The sequence below is a fragment of the Peromyscus leucopus genome, chromosome 1 (assembly GCF_004664715.2).
Source record: "Peromyscus leucopus breed LL Stock chromosome 1, UCI_PerLeu_2.1, whole genome shotgun sequence".
NCBI lineage: Eukaryota > Metazoa > Chordata > Mammalia > Rodentia > Cricetidae > Peromyscus > Peromyscus leucopus.
The window spans coordinates 18,085,812-18,100,681 of NC_051063.1; the positions used below are offsets into that span (position 1 = coordinate 18,085,812).

A 14,870-nucleotide genomic window follows, 5' to 3' on the forward strand; every position below is an offset into this window, starting at 1 on the left:
CTCCATCTCCACGACGACCCCCGTTCCTGCAGCAGGCAGATGGCAGAGAAGCTGCCGTCACCTCCCCATCTCAGAAGACAGACTGAGACCGAAGTCTCTCGTTTCAAAACTGTTAGTTCAGCAGCAATATTTTATCACAGATTGCTGCTTCATTAATTTGTCTCCAAAGGGCGGGGAGATGATGGAGGGCATCAAGGATTTATGCATCCTTGTCTTTCTGTGCACTGTGAACTATATCCTGTCCCAGTTGTGTAAAATAACCCTGTCTCTTTTGTCACAATTCAATGGCACACGAGCAGCTATTAGAGGCAGGCGTAAGGGAAAGTCCCACATGGGAGCCTGAGAGACGAAGGAGGAACAGAATGACAACGGACAGACTTAGGCTGGACTAGGATGCCAGGCACGTTCCATATCCTTGATGCCAGCGAAAAACACATCGTATCGATGGTGAGTGCCACGGTGTAAAGCACGGCGTGAAAGAGAAGCAAACTATGTGATGACTCCAATTAAATACTCAAGCAACTTTCAATTTAAGTCGGCAAAATGTCCTCATCGCAGGTTGAAAGTTCACACCGTGTATTAAGAGCTGGTCTTGAGTAAAGACAGTCTGAGTTCATGGAGCAACAAGTATAAATTGTTCATGATCAGCCAACGGGTCCAACCCTCTTAATATAAGCCCTCTCATGACAGTGTGCTTTTCATTGTTTAGTAAAGCGCCCGAAGGACCTGTAGTTCACTGTGGGGCAAGAGCCGCAAGAGGGGCTCTGCGCAAGGACCCGCAGCCATACCGACCTGATCGACCCTATAAGCCTCACACACCAATACTTCCTTGGATAGAATTTCTCTGCAGGGACCCGTTTCTCGTACCCTGGCGCGAGATGAGGTAACTCGTTGTGTCTTGATTCAAGCAGCCTGGTAAGAGACCCACACTCATCCATCAGAGGAGCAGCCTAAGCAAGGAAAGCCTTCAGCCTGCTTGCTGTTTTGTGAGTAATGGCATGAATGCAAATGACAATACTTTGGATCATAAGTCGTGACAGCCAGCTGGAGATAGGCCAGCATGTTTACCTGTGTTGGGAATCTCTCAAGAGATTGGCCAAGGGCCTCGCCACTTATGTTCTCAAAGACAACCCATACGAGGAGCCGCCAACATGAGAAGCCTATGCGAGAACACCTAGGCATATGAAGAAGAAACGGGTTATCCTCCTGTTACTGGTTTTCTGAGCCATAGAGGGACGCATCTGAGACGCTGTCCTCTCTGTTGGGCGTAGTTCTCAAACTCAGTTATCCCATCCAGCGATTTCCTGACCGTGATTAAGGTCTGGCAGGCTGCTCCCGGCCTGCTTTCCTAAGGAACCAAGGGTCTTAGGTCTTTGAAATTTTGTGCGAGGGCTGAAAGACTCTTGTGTGAGCCTTCCGAGCTGGAGCATGCAACAGACTAAGTGCCTTAGGTGATACCGAGGAAAATACCCAGCATACGCACAGTGGCAGGAGCACGGTCCTAATAGATACCACCATTGCACCGCCAGCCAACAGAATACTCACACTACAATCCAGACATTGTGCTTTCTAGTATACAATACAGTTCCTCTTTCGTTAGGTGCATCCAGTCCCTACCCGCCAATAGGTGGAGTGACTCGTGACTGCCCACTGCTACTTATTATTACCTAGTAGGGTAGAGCAGCAAAGCCTCTTTCCATAGAGAGGACACCCTCGACTGTAAGGTAGGGAGTCTTCCTCTGAAGATAGAAGGAGAGACGGCCTTACGGGAAAAAACCACATCTCAATGGCTCGAAGAAACTAATGGAGTTTCATGTTGGACTTGTTTACAAACTAACATTGCGATAGGGTTTGGCCTGTGTCTGGCGAAATTCCAGAGAAATCCAGAAATACGGAGTGTCGTTTAGATATTCATAGCAAAATAGGCATTAAGGAGGTCCTTAAGAACTGCGACCACAGCACCATACACTTTAGACACAGTGTCACCTGTGAGAAATGACATGCCCGAGTGCGCCATAATGAGAGCACTCGTACATGAGGAACCATCCCCGCGATATAGTAAGGGCGTGCTCGTTCGTGGATAGCATGGGAGCCTTTCCCATCCTAAACACCAATGCTTGCAGAGGGTCCACCCTCTTCAGTAAAGGGGAAAGTAATAATTGTTCTGAAAAATCATGGCCACCTTCATTTCAACAGCCTGAGGACCATTGAAACGTTTTTTATTATTTGTCACGTTCTAAGTGCGATTGGTGTTGATTCTACCTACTTGAACGATTAACCTTTCTTTTTGTTTTTTATGCGCTATCTGGTGAATGTCCAGAAAATAACTATGGAAATAAATCATAACCCATACCCTCTCTTGCCCTATGCCAAGAAGTGTATAAGAGGAGAGACAGCAGGAGAGGTGCTGTGTGGTCATGATAATGTGTAGTAGCGATCTGAGTGGTAATGCCTTGGTATTTTATCAATTTTTTCACTTGTTCTTAATTAGCTGACCATTTGAAACTGACCCGCAATCTCTCCAGGCCTCTTTCCCACTACTGTTACAGGCTAGCTTAACGGTCACACCGGCTTTCAGAGTGACCGATAAGACTCCCAGTCACTAGCAGACGCCGCAAGACACACCGGTTACATACCGGAGAGAATCTCTGGGTGGCCCTGGGAAGTACTGCCACTGCCATGTCCTGAGGGCCTATTAAGACGGGCACGCGGCTTTTTCTATGCCCAAGGTTAGAGTGAAGAAGAAGGTGCCTAAAGCGAGAAATTTTCAAGTGTTCATGGGGCATGGTGCATGGGTCGTCGACAAAGACCCCTTCTTCCCACAATACCCTAGCACCTCTCTCAGGCGAGTGGAAGTGCGGGTTTGGGAGTCGTTTCTCCGCAAGTTAATCGAAGGCTGCCGGCCTGGCCCTCTCAAACAAGATAAGCTTCCGCGACAAGACAATGGTTGACCCAAAGAACCACTCCTGAATCTTCCACAATATATTCAGAAAAATATAAATCAATGTAAGCAATAACTATCTGTGGTGAATAACTTCAGCCAAAGCGGCAGATTTGACAAACAGGCTACAGCACAAGTTATCAGTTTACTCCCTCGGCGTAGCACACCGGCACTGTTACACAATGGGAGACATAAGGCTACTGTCAGAGAAATCTCTTTGCGAGTAAACCTCGCTCCCGACCTCTCAGCACCCGATGCACAGCCCCTTGTGTCGCAAATTTAACCCCGCAACCAATCTTGTGGTATGATTCCTGTCACAGCAGGTGGAGACTGAACTATATCAGTGAGTACTACAAGGATGGAGAAGGCCAGCTCACGCGCGTCGCCCTCGTGGAACTGCGCTTCGCTTGGTGGTCGATAACTAAACATCTAGAGTCAGCCAATGTGTAATGGTCATAATTTAACTATATATGTTAGATGGGTCATAACCTGCTCACGTTGTGCCTGTCATGGTACTATCTAGGTCAATGGACACGCATGTACTCAGTGCAGAAGAAGGACCGACGATCACCCTAAGAACTGGAGTCTGATAGACAAGTACGATTGGGTACTGAATTAAACCGCTCGTCAATTATACCGAAAACGCAGCCGCTGCTCAATAATAAGAAAGTGACTGTGCGGAACTATCAGTTCTCTGTCATGGTTGTAAGCTCTGACTGCGAGTCTGGATACAATAAGCTTTTTGGCGTCGTATGGACAAGGCACAGCTGTAAGAGAACCAAGACCTAGAATACCAAGAGAGAACAGACGAGGAAGACACGGCAGAGGCGGAGAGACAATCCAAATACCGACACCACATCTAGGGGCGCACGCATGTAACTGGACACGACAGCAAAAGCACAACGGAGACATGTGGCGAACACTAGAATAAGAACAGAAAATCGGCCTGAGTTACTTATCAGATGCCAGCTAGCAAGAATTGAAGCCATAGGCCATGGCCGATGCGGACTTATGTGATTACGTAGAAGTGCCTCTGAGCTTGTGTCCTGACGCGCGGCTCGGATACAGAAATGGGCTGAGTTAGTTATTCATAGAGCTAGCTAGCAAGAAAAATTGATGCCAATAGTTGCGGCAATGGCCATGCCAATATTGATTATAAGTAGCCCTCATCATTCTGGTGTGAGAGTTCTGCACAAGCGGGCTGGTCGAGGGCACCTCCAGGCGGGGACAACCCACAGCGCAAACAACTTCCGAGCTCTTGAAGTCGCTGAGACCTTCGTCCCTCCCCAGCGGCGCCTATTTTTCAATTATAGGATGGTGCCTCTATAGCAGTCTCCTCATACTATACAACCTCGGAGACTCAGGCAGAAAATCCACATTCTGACACGTTACGTTAGAGTTCACCCAGGCCCAAGGGTATGACAGGAAAGGCTCACACATATCCATAAGCTGAGTCTATATTTCGGACATTTGTATTCTGACCAACAGGTTTCTGAGGCGCTGGTAAGGACATCACAGTTTACATTCCAGTACAGGCATGCGGTGCCTCTACCTCTCATACATTTCGATATCTCAAGAGTTGTCCAGCCAGTATACTCTCCATAGTAACTTTGCGACTCAAGCTAACCTAAGCACTGGCAGAACTTCTCTCCGGATAGGCTAACGAAAGACAGCGGACAGGAAGAGACCTAAAAAAGGAAAGGATACAGGTTTAGGAGGGCCCAGTTCGGAGGAGACCCCAGCAGAGGCAACAAACAAAAGAGAAAGAGAAAAAGGAAACAGGAAGGAGAAAAAAGGAAGAGAAAAATGAGGCAAGGGAGGAGAGGAAGAAGCCACACCGAATAGCATAGGGCCACTCTAGTCCTCTGTGGAGCGGTGAAAGAGCAAATTAGCAATGTATGGAGCCATTTCTTAGATTTAACCGCAATTGAGTATTGGAAGATCCAATTTTGGTAAGATCAGGCAGTTGTAAGGAGAGTCCAGCTCTTCACTGCGCAAACGCCAGGCTTTGAGAGTTTACAGATTATGAGGATCCTCCTGCGGCCAAAAACGACACCTAACCCAACAATTGGTTCGAGCGTGGAAAGCTATTAGCCACTAATGTGTGAGAACTGCGCAGAGAACATGCTCATTGTTTCCGGCTAGTAACTCCAGTCCCAAATCTTAATTTTTATATGACCGACCAGGTGTATCAGAGTCCATTAGTGAAACCAGCTAAGGGCCCTGATGCGGTAGTTTCAACAATGAAAAAATAAGCAAAATATAAAGGGTCCTTGTGATTGCCAAAGAGTGAAACAAGCCTAATCCAAGCACACAGCACGTCCCTCCTCAACCAAACTTTAGAACAACACGAAATAAGGGAAAACACTCAACATCATCCTACTTCTCCAGAACAACAGCATGTCACCTGAGTGAGTGCTAGTGCTTAAGCACAAACATGCTAGGCACAAGTCTTTCGTTCCTAAACTACTTACTAAGTTCTGGAGAAGCCAGTCCTACATGACGAAACAAGCTTTTCCTGTGCTAACTGGAAAACTAATGCTCATTAGACGCTAGGACTGACGTCCCTGGAGATGCTCAACACATGACATACTTTGCACCACCTATGGGGCCTTCTGAGGCACTAGAATTCTAAAAGTGTGTGCACCTCCCAAACATGTCTGCCATATTGAATAAGTCTTCAAACCCCATGCGTCAAGACTAAAACTAAATTCAATGGGTCTCTTAATATAGACATTTAATAGTTAACAGCAATATATTGATTAAATCTATAGAGAAGACCAAGTCATTTAAGGGAGACACAACTATGTTACACCCTTCTTTCCCGAAATCGTTGCAACATCAGCCTCAACCAAAACAAAAGTGACAAAGAGCAAAAAATATAACAAAAAAGATTCTTGGTTAAAAAACAGCTAATTTCATAATTTTCCGCCAGCCCTCCTCCAACGAGACCACTTTCCTTTTTTAAGGGCCCATGAACGTGTGTTGTGGTGGACCCATACTATTTCCTTTTGCCAGTTTCATATGCCGTTTCACTCATAGAACCCCAGCTGGGGCCCACAAACCCGATGAAAGCGACATCCTAACCTCGGTTTGCTCGGAATGTCACTCTCCCATGCTTTTTCCTACTCCGGAGAGCGCAAGTTGTTAAGAGATCGTGTCACTGTTTCGCATTACAACCACCCCTTTCCCCCGGCGCAGCCGGCCTATCACTGGACCTTAACTGTCTAACGGAATGATTAAACGGCATTAGGAGACCACAAAGAAACCGCTGAGCCTCATCTCGTTAGCGCTTTGTGGGTGCGAGTGATTCCAGTCTCTCGCAAGACAGCCTAAAGAGAACACTACCTCCTGAGAAAATGCAGAGCGTGCGAGTCGAACGGAAACGCCTCTGTGGGGCTCGGTCTTTTGCCAACGTCATAAATATTCAGTAGCTGCATGTTGTTACATTTCTTTCTTTCTTCTTAAGCAACCCTACCGGGTCTCGAGCCCTTTAGTTGGTGAGTGTTTTATTAGAGTGATGCATGTCATGTACCTATTGGTTCCTCCGTGCTTTCCTCTGTACCCACACTTATCTAGCAAAGTGTGCGGAGCTGTCTAATTCAATAGTCTGCATTATTCCTTACGATCTCTTATGGCGCATACACCCTTGCTTGCCTCTAAGAAATCAGGGCGTAGAGTTAATCTCGTATGATTACCTTCAAACTCCCCCAGAGACACAACAGACTCGGACTATATTCTCATGACAAGCCATCCACAGGCGGCCCTTTAACTGTCACTGCTCGCTAATCGCACCTAATATTTATCCGAGGGCCCTAGGGCCTCAAAAAAAAAAAGGGCTTTAACTGTTTTCACTTTCCTATACTCACCCAGCTAATTCTCTCTCCAACACTTCAAAGCATGACCCATTATTGCAGACACTTGCGCTTTCGTGCTAGGTTAAAAGGAAGCAGACCAGCCGCCTGGGTGTTCTTGAGGCTGCTACACGTGAAAAGTGGTTGAGGGCAATAGGGTATAACTCAGGGCTCGTAGCCGTGAGCTAAACCTACCGAACTTAGAAGGGGCTGCTGGGCAAGGACGACATCCTCTTTCATCCTCTGCTAATCAGGTCTGAAAAGTGTGCTGGTCCTTCCTCACCCTCTCACATGCCTACAGACGTGTCACAGTTCTTAACCAGTCATTGCCACAATTAAAGGTCCACGGCTTCTCTCCACTACATCCAATATCTCCAGACGTTGACACGAGACTATTAATGGTGTTCCGCGTCTTTCAGCGCCATCAAATTGGCATTAACTGCGTCACGCAGAGCCAGTAGGCTTGTAGGTATACTGAGACCCAAAATCAAGCATCTCTGAGCCACTACAAATACTGCGGACCGTCCTCCATTAGGAAGACGGCAGAAGTAACGCTTTCCCATTCATGCCAGCGTGCTACTCAGGGCTCTGCTTAGTAAAGATTCTTTTCCCACTACCCTAATCTGCGAATCTCATCCTCATCCCAACCTCCTAGATCACCGAGAGAAAACAACTCACAAAGAAGTTGCACTGAAGAATAAAAGGCCAATCTTAACACATAGCCATCCTCCCCCTTGACTACTATTATGAATACTCCTCCGTCACATCCGAAACCACCCGATAAAGCAGTCATTTCCTGGTGTTTCTCCTCTGGGGACGGTGGAGGCGTCCAATACGGTCTGCACTGGGATTGCCCCGAGAATGTTTGAATAGGGACCTCCTCCGGAAAGCTATTTGTGGAGATGGATACAGCTTGGTGGTACTTGAATTAAACACCTGAATATGGAGATGAAACTGTTAGCTCTCTTCAAGGTCAACCATCCTTTTAAATTTCCGTTCAAATTACAGAGAACAGTCACAAGGCTGCCTTAGCCCACAGGCACAAGTTTGGGTGGATCCTATAAGGAAATTTCATGTTATCTGATGTGTACAAATCAATGTGGTTTAAATCTGCACGTTTCACATGAATATAAATCCTTAGTGGATCAGTTAAACACAAAGTGCACCTTAAGAAAGTCACTACTATATTAAGCTCGAATACTTCATCTTAACAGGGAAATCCTCTACCGAAGACATCTATACTTTCACGGAGCCACATGCACCGCAAACAAAGTAATGGTCCATCACAGAACGCCTCAAGAGACATATATCAGATTAAAGATGGGGCTTTTCGAGCACTCACAAGATGATAATTGGTCAAATGAATGGGAAGTCTCCAAGCATTTTGAGAACCTCTGATTCAGAACGCAGCATACAAACAATTACACACGCGAAGAGAGAGAACTGGATGCCACAAGCAGACAGACTCGGAATGGTTCAATTTCGGGTTGAGTCACAATGCTTCCATAATGAATAGAGACACGAGGATGAAATAACCACCTAGAGAGAACGTTGCCAATTATGTCCAGCCAACGTCATATCTGGTAAAGCTTGTAGGTGACAGCATTTCAGAACTATACAAAATGTAATGAATAAGCAACCTCCTACCTCAGCAAGAAAAAACATATCCCCAAACTACATGGTTTAGAAATGAGTCTGCGCTCTAAAATTGGTCTTTTAGGCATGGTCCTATTCCCTCTTGAAAAGTTCACGTGTAAGAAACTTAGGCCGGTAGGGAAAGGATTTGAGGGCCCCACTGCCGAAGAGTGTGAATGTGGCACGAACAACCTGCTAAGGAAGCTTCTCATGGACAAGAGCACTCTCCGTGGTAGGGACGCAACACTTGTGTAGAATTCAGTATATGAATACCTTATTAGGTTCTGGGAGAAGAGACAGTTAACATTCTAGTCTAAGAGCTTCATGCACACCACATTTCTCTCAACTAAGATGTTAGTGAACACACTCAGAACTAAGGTTCGCTGAGAGAGGGGAGGGTCGATCACATGCACGTTGTTAGCTTCAGTGGGGATCCCCTGTTAGACAACAGAGGCAGGACTGACTCCGGCTGTGCCCAGCTCTCTTTCATTTACAACTCATCTGTTTTTCGGTCTAAAACATGGTGCAAGAAGGCCCCATCTATCAAGAACCGTAGAAAAGAGCTAGTCATGCCTCAGTAGGAGAGCCAAATAAGTCCCGGTGTCAACCCATGCTTGCGCCAACCTCGGCACTCTATCAATGCTGCCTTATGCATGTCCCATCTATTCCTTCTAGCAGCCAACAAAATTAAAATTAACCTTACCAGTAGAGTTGGGATAACTAGTGGAGGCCAGGGACAGACTCATAACTCTGAGGAAGAATAAGCTACCCCCAGTTCCCGTTAGGTGCAGGGTGCCATATACTGTTTGTGATACTACCCAGGGACCTGGAAATGAGCTTGAGCCGTGAGGTCGACGCAAACGGAGGGTATTGTGTATGTTTTGAAGCATAGGCTCTGAGGATACTAGCTAGTGCACTTAGAGCGTAAATATATCTGAAGAGAACTTACAGCTACAGCACGGGCTGGAAAGCAAGAATTACTCAATCAAAAGAGAATCCTGCGTCCAATAGAAATCTTACAAAAATAAACATCGAGCCATCCCACTACTAGCTTCTACTTAAGCTCCACTCAGCAACTTGCATAGGGTATTTTTTCTGTCAGAACCCAGTGTAAAATGACTGCCATAATGAACTCGATTTCAGGTACGATATCACTGTTGTGCGATTCTCTGTAATCTCTTTGTAAAAATCAAGGCGAGTGTGTGTATAATTTATACAAGTATTACTTAGCTATCATGGCATCTTCATTATCCCGTAAGTCAAGAAATTAAAATTCTTCTGTAAAATTCTGAAGAGAGCAGTAGAGTCCTGGCTCCCGAGTGAAACTCAAGTGTGATTTCTGGGGAGTTGCTCAGCTCTTAGGAATGTTTGTGTTTTTTAGGTTTAAAACTCTATAAAGGTTCCTCACTAGGCGAATTTGTATTGGCGTCCTGTCAGAGAACAGGATATTGAGACTGCGTATACTGTAGGCCTCCTAGCCCTATTAAAGCGTACAATAACCAGGACCACTCAATCCAACATGCTCCGTGTTGTTGGGTCAGTCTACACGAGTCCGACCTTATCACCTAATTCCAGCACTTCTGTACAGACGTGCATCGATGGCCCACAGACAAGCACTAGCCTCCAATAGCACTGCTGAGTTTCCGAGGGCCAGGCTCCATTTGTGGCTCTTATTGCACTGAGTGCTGTATACCTTGAGACGTCTCTCCTTAGGCGACACGTCAGGCGCGGCAAACGCCTATGCGACCTTTAATCCCCTTGCTTTGCGACTATGCCCATCCCCTCTAGAATAACTCAAGCGCAAAAGGACGGAAACAGATTCTTTCTTAAATGACATTCAAAACCTAATAATTCCATGGCCATAGAAAAGACACACCAAATACAAAATGCTATGAGGCTGTCACTGGGGCCTGCCTATTTTTCCAGAGTTATGGTTGAGTTTGGAAGCAGGATACGGCAAAGACGTCCATGTGTAAGCTGACTGAGGTGTTCATGGTAAGGATAGAAGTGGAACGGCGCCCTAAGGATGGTAATAGCTGATATTGTCATGTTTGGCAGCGCTGACGGAGAGAGACACAGATAAGAACAGCAAAGCAAAGACCCGGAGACAGTGCTTGGTGTGTGGGAAGAACGCTGAGGTGGTGTGTGGCTGGAACACAAAAGGCATGGGAGGAGGGCCGTGTGAGCAGAGGAGGCCCAACTACAGAACGCAGGGCCTTTTGAGTTTAAACCTAAAAACACAACATTCCAAATGACATCCGCCATTTCACTCAACACCCTCCCTGCTGCATGTGACGTTGGGCATGTGTACAGAATGTGGAGGATGTGGGTGGGATGTGATTTGCAGGGCAAACACTGCTTCCAGCCTGCCAAGGTATTTTTCTTGCACCATCTAACAGTCAACAAAGGTGGAACAGACAGTCTGACAAGCACTAATGGAGGATGCCCCCAGCCCCACCCCCCACTTGTGTTTTTTCAAGGCAGCCTTGTGAGATAATCAGGGCAGGCATTATTTCTGTTCTCTGTCAGATAAGGATGCACAGTCAAAGAAGTCAGACCCATCACACAGCCAGTTGGTGACAACTCTGAATGGTGTCAGCTAGACAACTTTTCAGTTCCAAATTTGAGTTCTTCCCAAGTCCTGTTTCTGTGCCATCCAGCCTACTGCTTTATCACAGAGGCAATGCCAAAATAAAGAAGATTCAAATATGAGGGCACCACTTGAGTCAAAGGCCAAGCTTACTATGTTGGAATGAATTCAAGACATCCTGCTTTGCCTTCACTTCATGAGATCTGTCCTCTGGTTATATTTGCTGAGTATTGACTGTTGGGGAATATTCTATCACACTGTGAACCCCGTGTTTGCATTTGCATAGATTAAATAAAATTAACCTTGGGTTAGGAGGCTGAGTTAGCAATTAATTGACAGAAAGTAATCATAGAGCATCAGAGGGCATCCAGGAGAGATAGAGAGACACAGGAAGTAGGTGGGAGGGATTTGGAGTGGTGCAGGTTTTTCTTGTTTGGCAGAGTGGAAGCATGGGTCTTTTGGAGACACCAAGAAGGAGAGAAGGATAGCTTTTTGCTACTCTGCTTGTCTGAGCTAGCGGGTTTTCACCCCAGCCTTTGAATCTCAGGTCTTATTTATACATGGAATGATAGAGATTTAGCTAAAGCTACCTTTAGTGGCAGCAACAGAGCCTGTGCCTGCAGGAACAGAATTCCTGCCAGGCTGAGGCCTGAGCAGCCAGGCTGTTGCTAGAGAAACAGGCTGGTAACTGTGGAGTTGCAATTGCTGGCTGAAATAGCAGTAGATTAGGGCGTCATAGCCACTGTGCCGAAGTTGAAACAACAATTAACCTACCAATTCTTGCCAAAGTTCTAACAAACGTAAGATGGGGAAGACTTGTCATCTGTAGAAGTGATAGGAGGCAATCATTGCTCTAAAATCCCCAAGGAGCTATGTGAGAAGAACAGAAGAAAGTCACTTACTAAATAGACGTCCAGCACAGAGGCGTTGTCGTCCTGCATTTCCAGGGTGTTTGGCTCAGCAGTCAGGTAGATGGTTCCCTCTTCCAAGGTGAAGGTTGAGCTGGAAGGTAACCCTTTGCTGGAAAAACAGAGATGAATAGTGAGTTGGTGGCCTGCAGAACACATCCAAGGATGTGTCCCAAGCTATGGCTAAAAAGGCCGTGGCGGTGAATTTTGGGTTAAAAATCTTTTTTTTTTTTTTTTTTTTTGTAAGTCACCCTGAAAATGTGGCCATTTAGTTTTAAATTAAAAAAAAATGTACTCTAGTAATAAGCATTTTTTTTACTTTAAATAAAATTTTGTTAATAACATCTTTTCTCCCCACCCCCTTATATATGTGACAGTTCACAGTGTTTGCAGGAGGTGATTTGTGGGTCCCATCTTGTGACTAAGAGTTCTGTGAAGCTGGACATCCCCTGCATCACTAATTTTGCGTGGTTGGTTTTCATTTTTGACTGCTGTGTTCCTCTTATTTATCCATACATTGCTAGTTTACAAAGTGGATCCATGCATTGCTGGTTTACAAATGGATCCATACACTGCTAGTTTACAAAATGGATCCAAACATTGCTGGTTTACAAAGTGGATCCATACATTGCTAGTTTACAAAATGGATCCATACATTGCTAGTTTACAAAGTGGATCCATACACTGCTGATTTACAAAATGGATCCAAACAATGCTGGTTTACAAAATGGATCCATACATTGCTAATTTACAAGAAATGCTTCTGCTTCCCTCCCTCTTCCTCCCTCCATTCTTTTTTCCTCTTTTTTCTTTTCTTCTTGTTTTGGGGTCTGAAAAGTCCAATACTTCAGTGGTTCTCAGATTTCAGTGTATATCAAAGTCTCTGGAGGGCTGGTCACAGTGCAACTTCTAGGACCCTTCCACTGACACTTTTGAATCAGAGGGTTTAGTGTCGAGTCCATGAATTACATTTCTGACCAAGCCCCAGGTGATGCTCAAGCTGGGCTGGTCCCAGGACCACACCTGGACTAACAACACGAAGTGCTATTAGGTACTCTATGAACATCCCCTACGAGGACCACCAGGGACACAATAAAAGCCCCAACACCACAGATAGCTGGCATTGTTTTTGTCCTGGTATTATAACCAGTATTCATTGATGAAGGAGCTGCCTTTTTTTTTTTTTCTTTTGGAGACAGGGTCTCTCCAAGTAGTCCAACTGTCCTGGAACTCACTATGTAGACCAGGCTGTCCTCAAACTCATAGAGATCTGCTTGCCTCTGCCTCCTGAGTGCTGGGATTAAAGGCATGGGCTTTACTGCTTGGCTGAACTGGTCTGTTTTGACAGTATTTAAATTGGGTATCAGCCAGGGATGTACAATTATCCCTCTGTATCCGAAATAAAAGCGATGCTTTCACCCAGCAGGAGTTTCCCACGGTTTTCAAGGACAGAACATTGGAAGCAACAAGGCAGGAAGATGATATTGGTGTTGGGACTGTGTCTGGCCATACAGGTGGAAGAAATTCCATTTGTGGGCTTCCTGGGTAACCTGTATTAATGTGTAAGTGTTTGTCATCTGCCGCTTAAAAATACTAGAATGTAATTATAAAGTGTAAAGAATAAGGAGGCTTTTGGGAGCCCACTACCTATGATGGGACACCACGCACAGCCTTGAGGTGGGGGGAGGGGCTTGGACCTGCCTCTACTAAATGTACCTCCCTATAGGAGGCTTTACCTTCTTATAGGAGGGAATGGGGGGTGACCAGTCGAGAGGGGAAGGCTGGAGGGGCAGGAGGAGGGAATTGGTATGTAAAATAAATAAAAAAATTTTCTTAATAAAAAATGATAATAACAAAAAAGCATAAAGAGATAACGCAAGAATGAACCCCAACCTAAGTCAATGTATCCTCAGCCTAGAGCAAATTGTCTTATCCCTTAAAGATGCCCTGCACAGAAAAAGGATACACCCCCAAAGGATTTCATGCAAATGCTATGAGTAAGTGAATGTCCACTGGGAATTGCCCTGTTTCTTTTTGTTTTGTTTTTTTTTTTAACTGCACTGTTGATTTCCCAGGCACCCATCTATTTGTAATCAATTTATTGTTTCTCAGCCTGTGGGTTTCCTAGGTTCCATTTTAGGAGTCACTTACAAGTGAGGGTGTCTCTCTTGGGAAAAGGCTTTCAGAATCTAGTAGCAGGGTCAGAGCACCCACCATTTCTTGGACTAACAACGAGGGAAGATCTATTTTAGAAGCGATGTTACGTGACTGGGTTTAGGAGCCTGGCAACCTGCCTGGGTTCTGTATCATCGAGTTCTGCCATCACTCCCTCCATCTAGACCTTCTGAGGGCCGGGTACCTCTAATGTGCAATGAGCTGCTCAGGAAACCGCATCTATGTGGTTCTGCTTTTGTCTCTTGGAAGCCTAGGGGGCTCCCCAGTACCCCCGCCACTCTGCTCCTGATAAGTCGTAACCTTCTCACAGATGAGTGTGCTGCAGGGGAACTCATCTCACCACGGTCCTTTGGGCGGAGGACTTCATGGTGCTTTGGTGTCATGAGGGCGGTCGTCTGCCCAGTGACATCAGCTTGGCTTCACACAGAGCATTAGCTGGGCTGGACCGTGGAAACTGTCATCACTAATTAAAGTCTGGAACACTGATTTCTGTTTGCTGACCTAATGAGTGTTTTTATAGCTCACTCTCACAGGCACATGTGTGTTCAGGGAACAGATGGACCCAGCCACAGTTTTTGTCTTTCAGAAGCCATCTTCTCACTGCCTCGATTAAAAAAGAAATCGCATAACACATGACGTGGCGTAGGTAAGTTAGGGTGTGAGGCCACAGCTCTAGCCTGAATCCTGCCTCTTCCAACGAGTTCCCATCAGCATTTCTCTTTTTAGCTTTTCTGGTGAGACCTTTTTAGATTTATTTCTATTTTATG

At 45.7% G+C, this 14,870-nt stretch overlaps 1 protein-coding gene across 1 annotated transcript in view; it reads right to left on the reverse strand.

Moving 5' to 3' along the window:
* Pip5k1b (phosphatidylinositol-4-phosphate 5-kinase type 1 beta) overlaps positions 1-14,870 on the reverse strand; it is a 276,485-nt gene that overhangs the window by 5,609 nt on the left and 256,006 nt on the right. Inside the window, exon 14 of the mRNA XM_028894086.2 lies at positions 11,923-12,040. Coding sequence (XP_028749919.1) covers positions 11,923-12,040 — 118 coding nt within the window. The remainder of the gene's footprint in view (positions 1-11,922; positions 12,041-14,870) is intronic.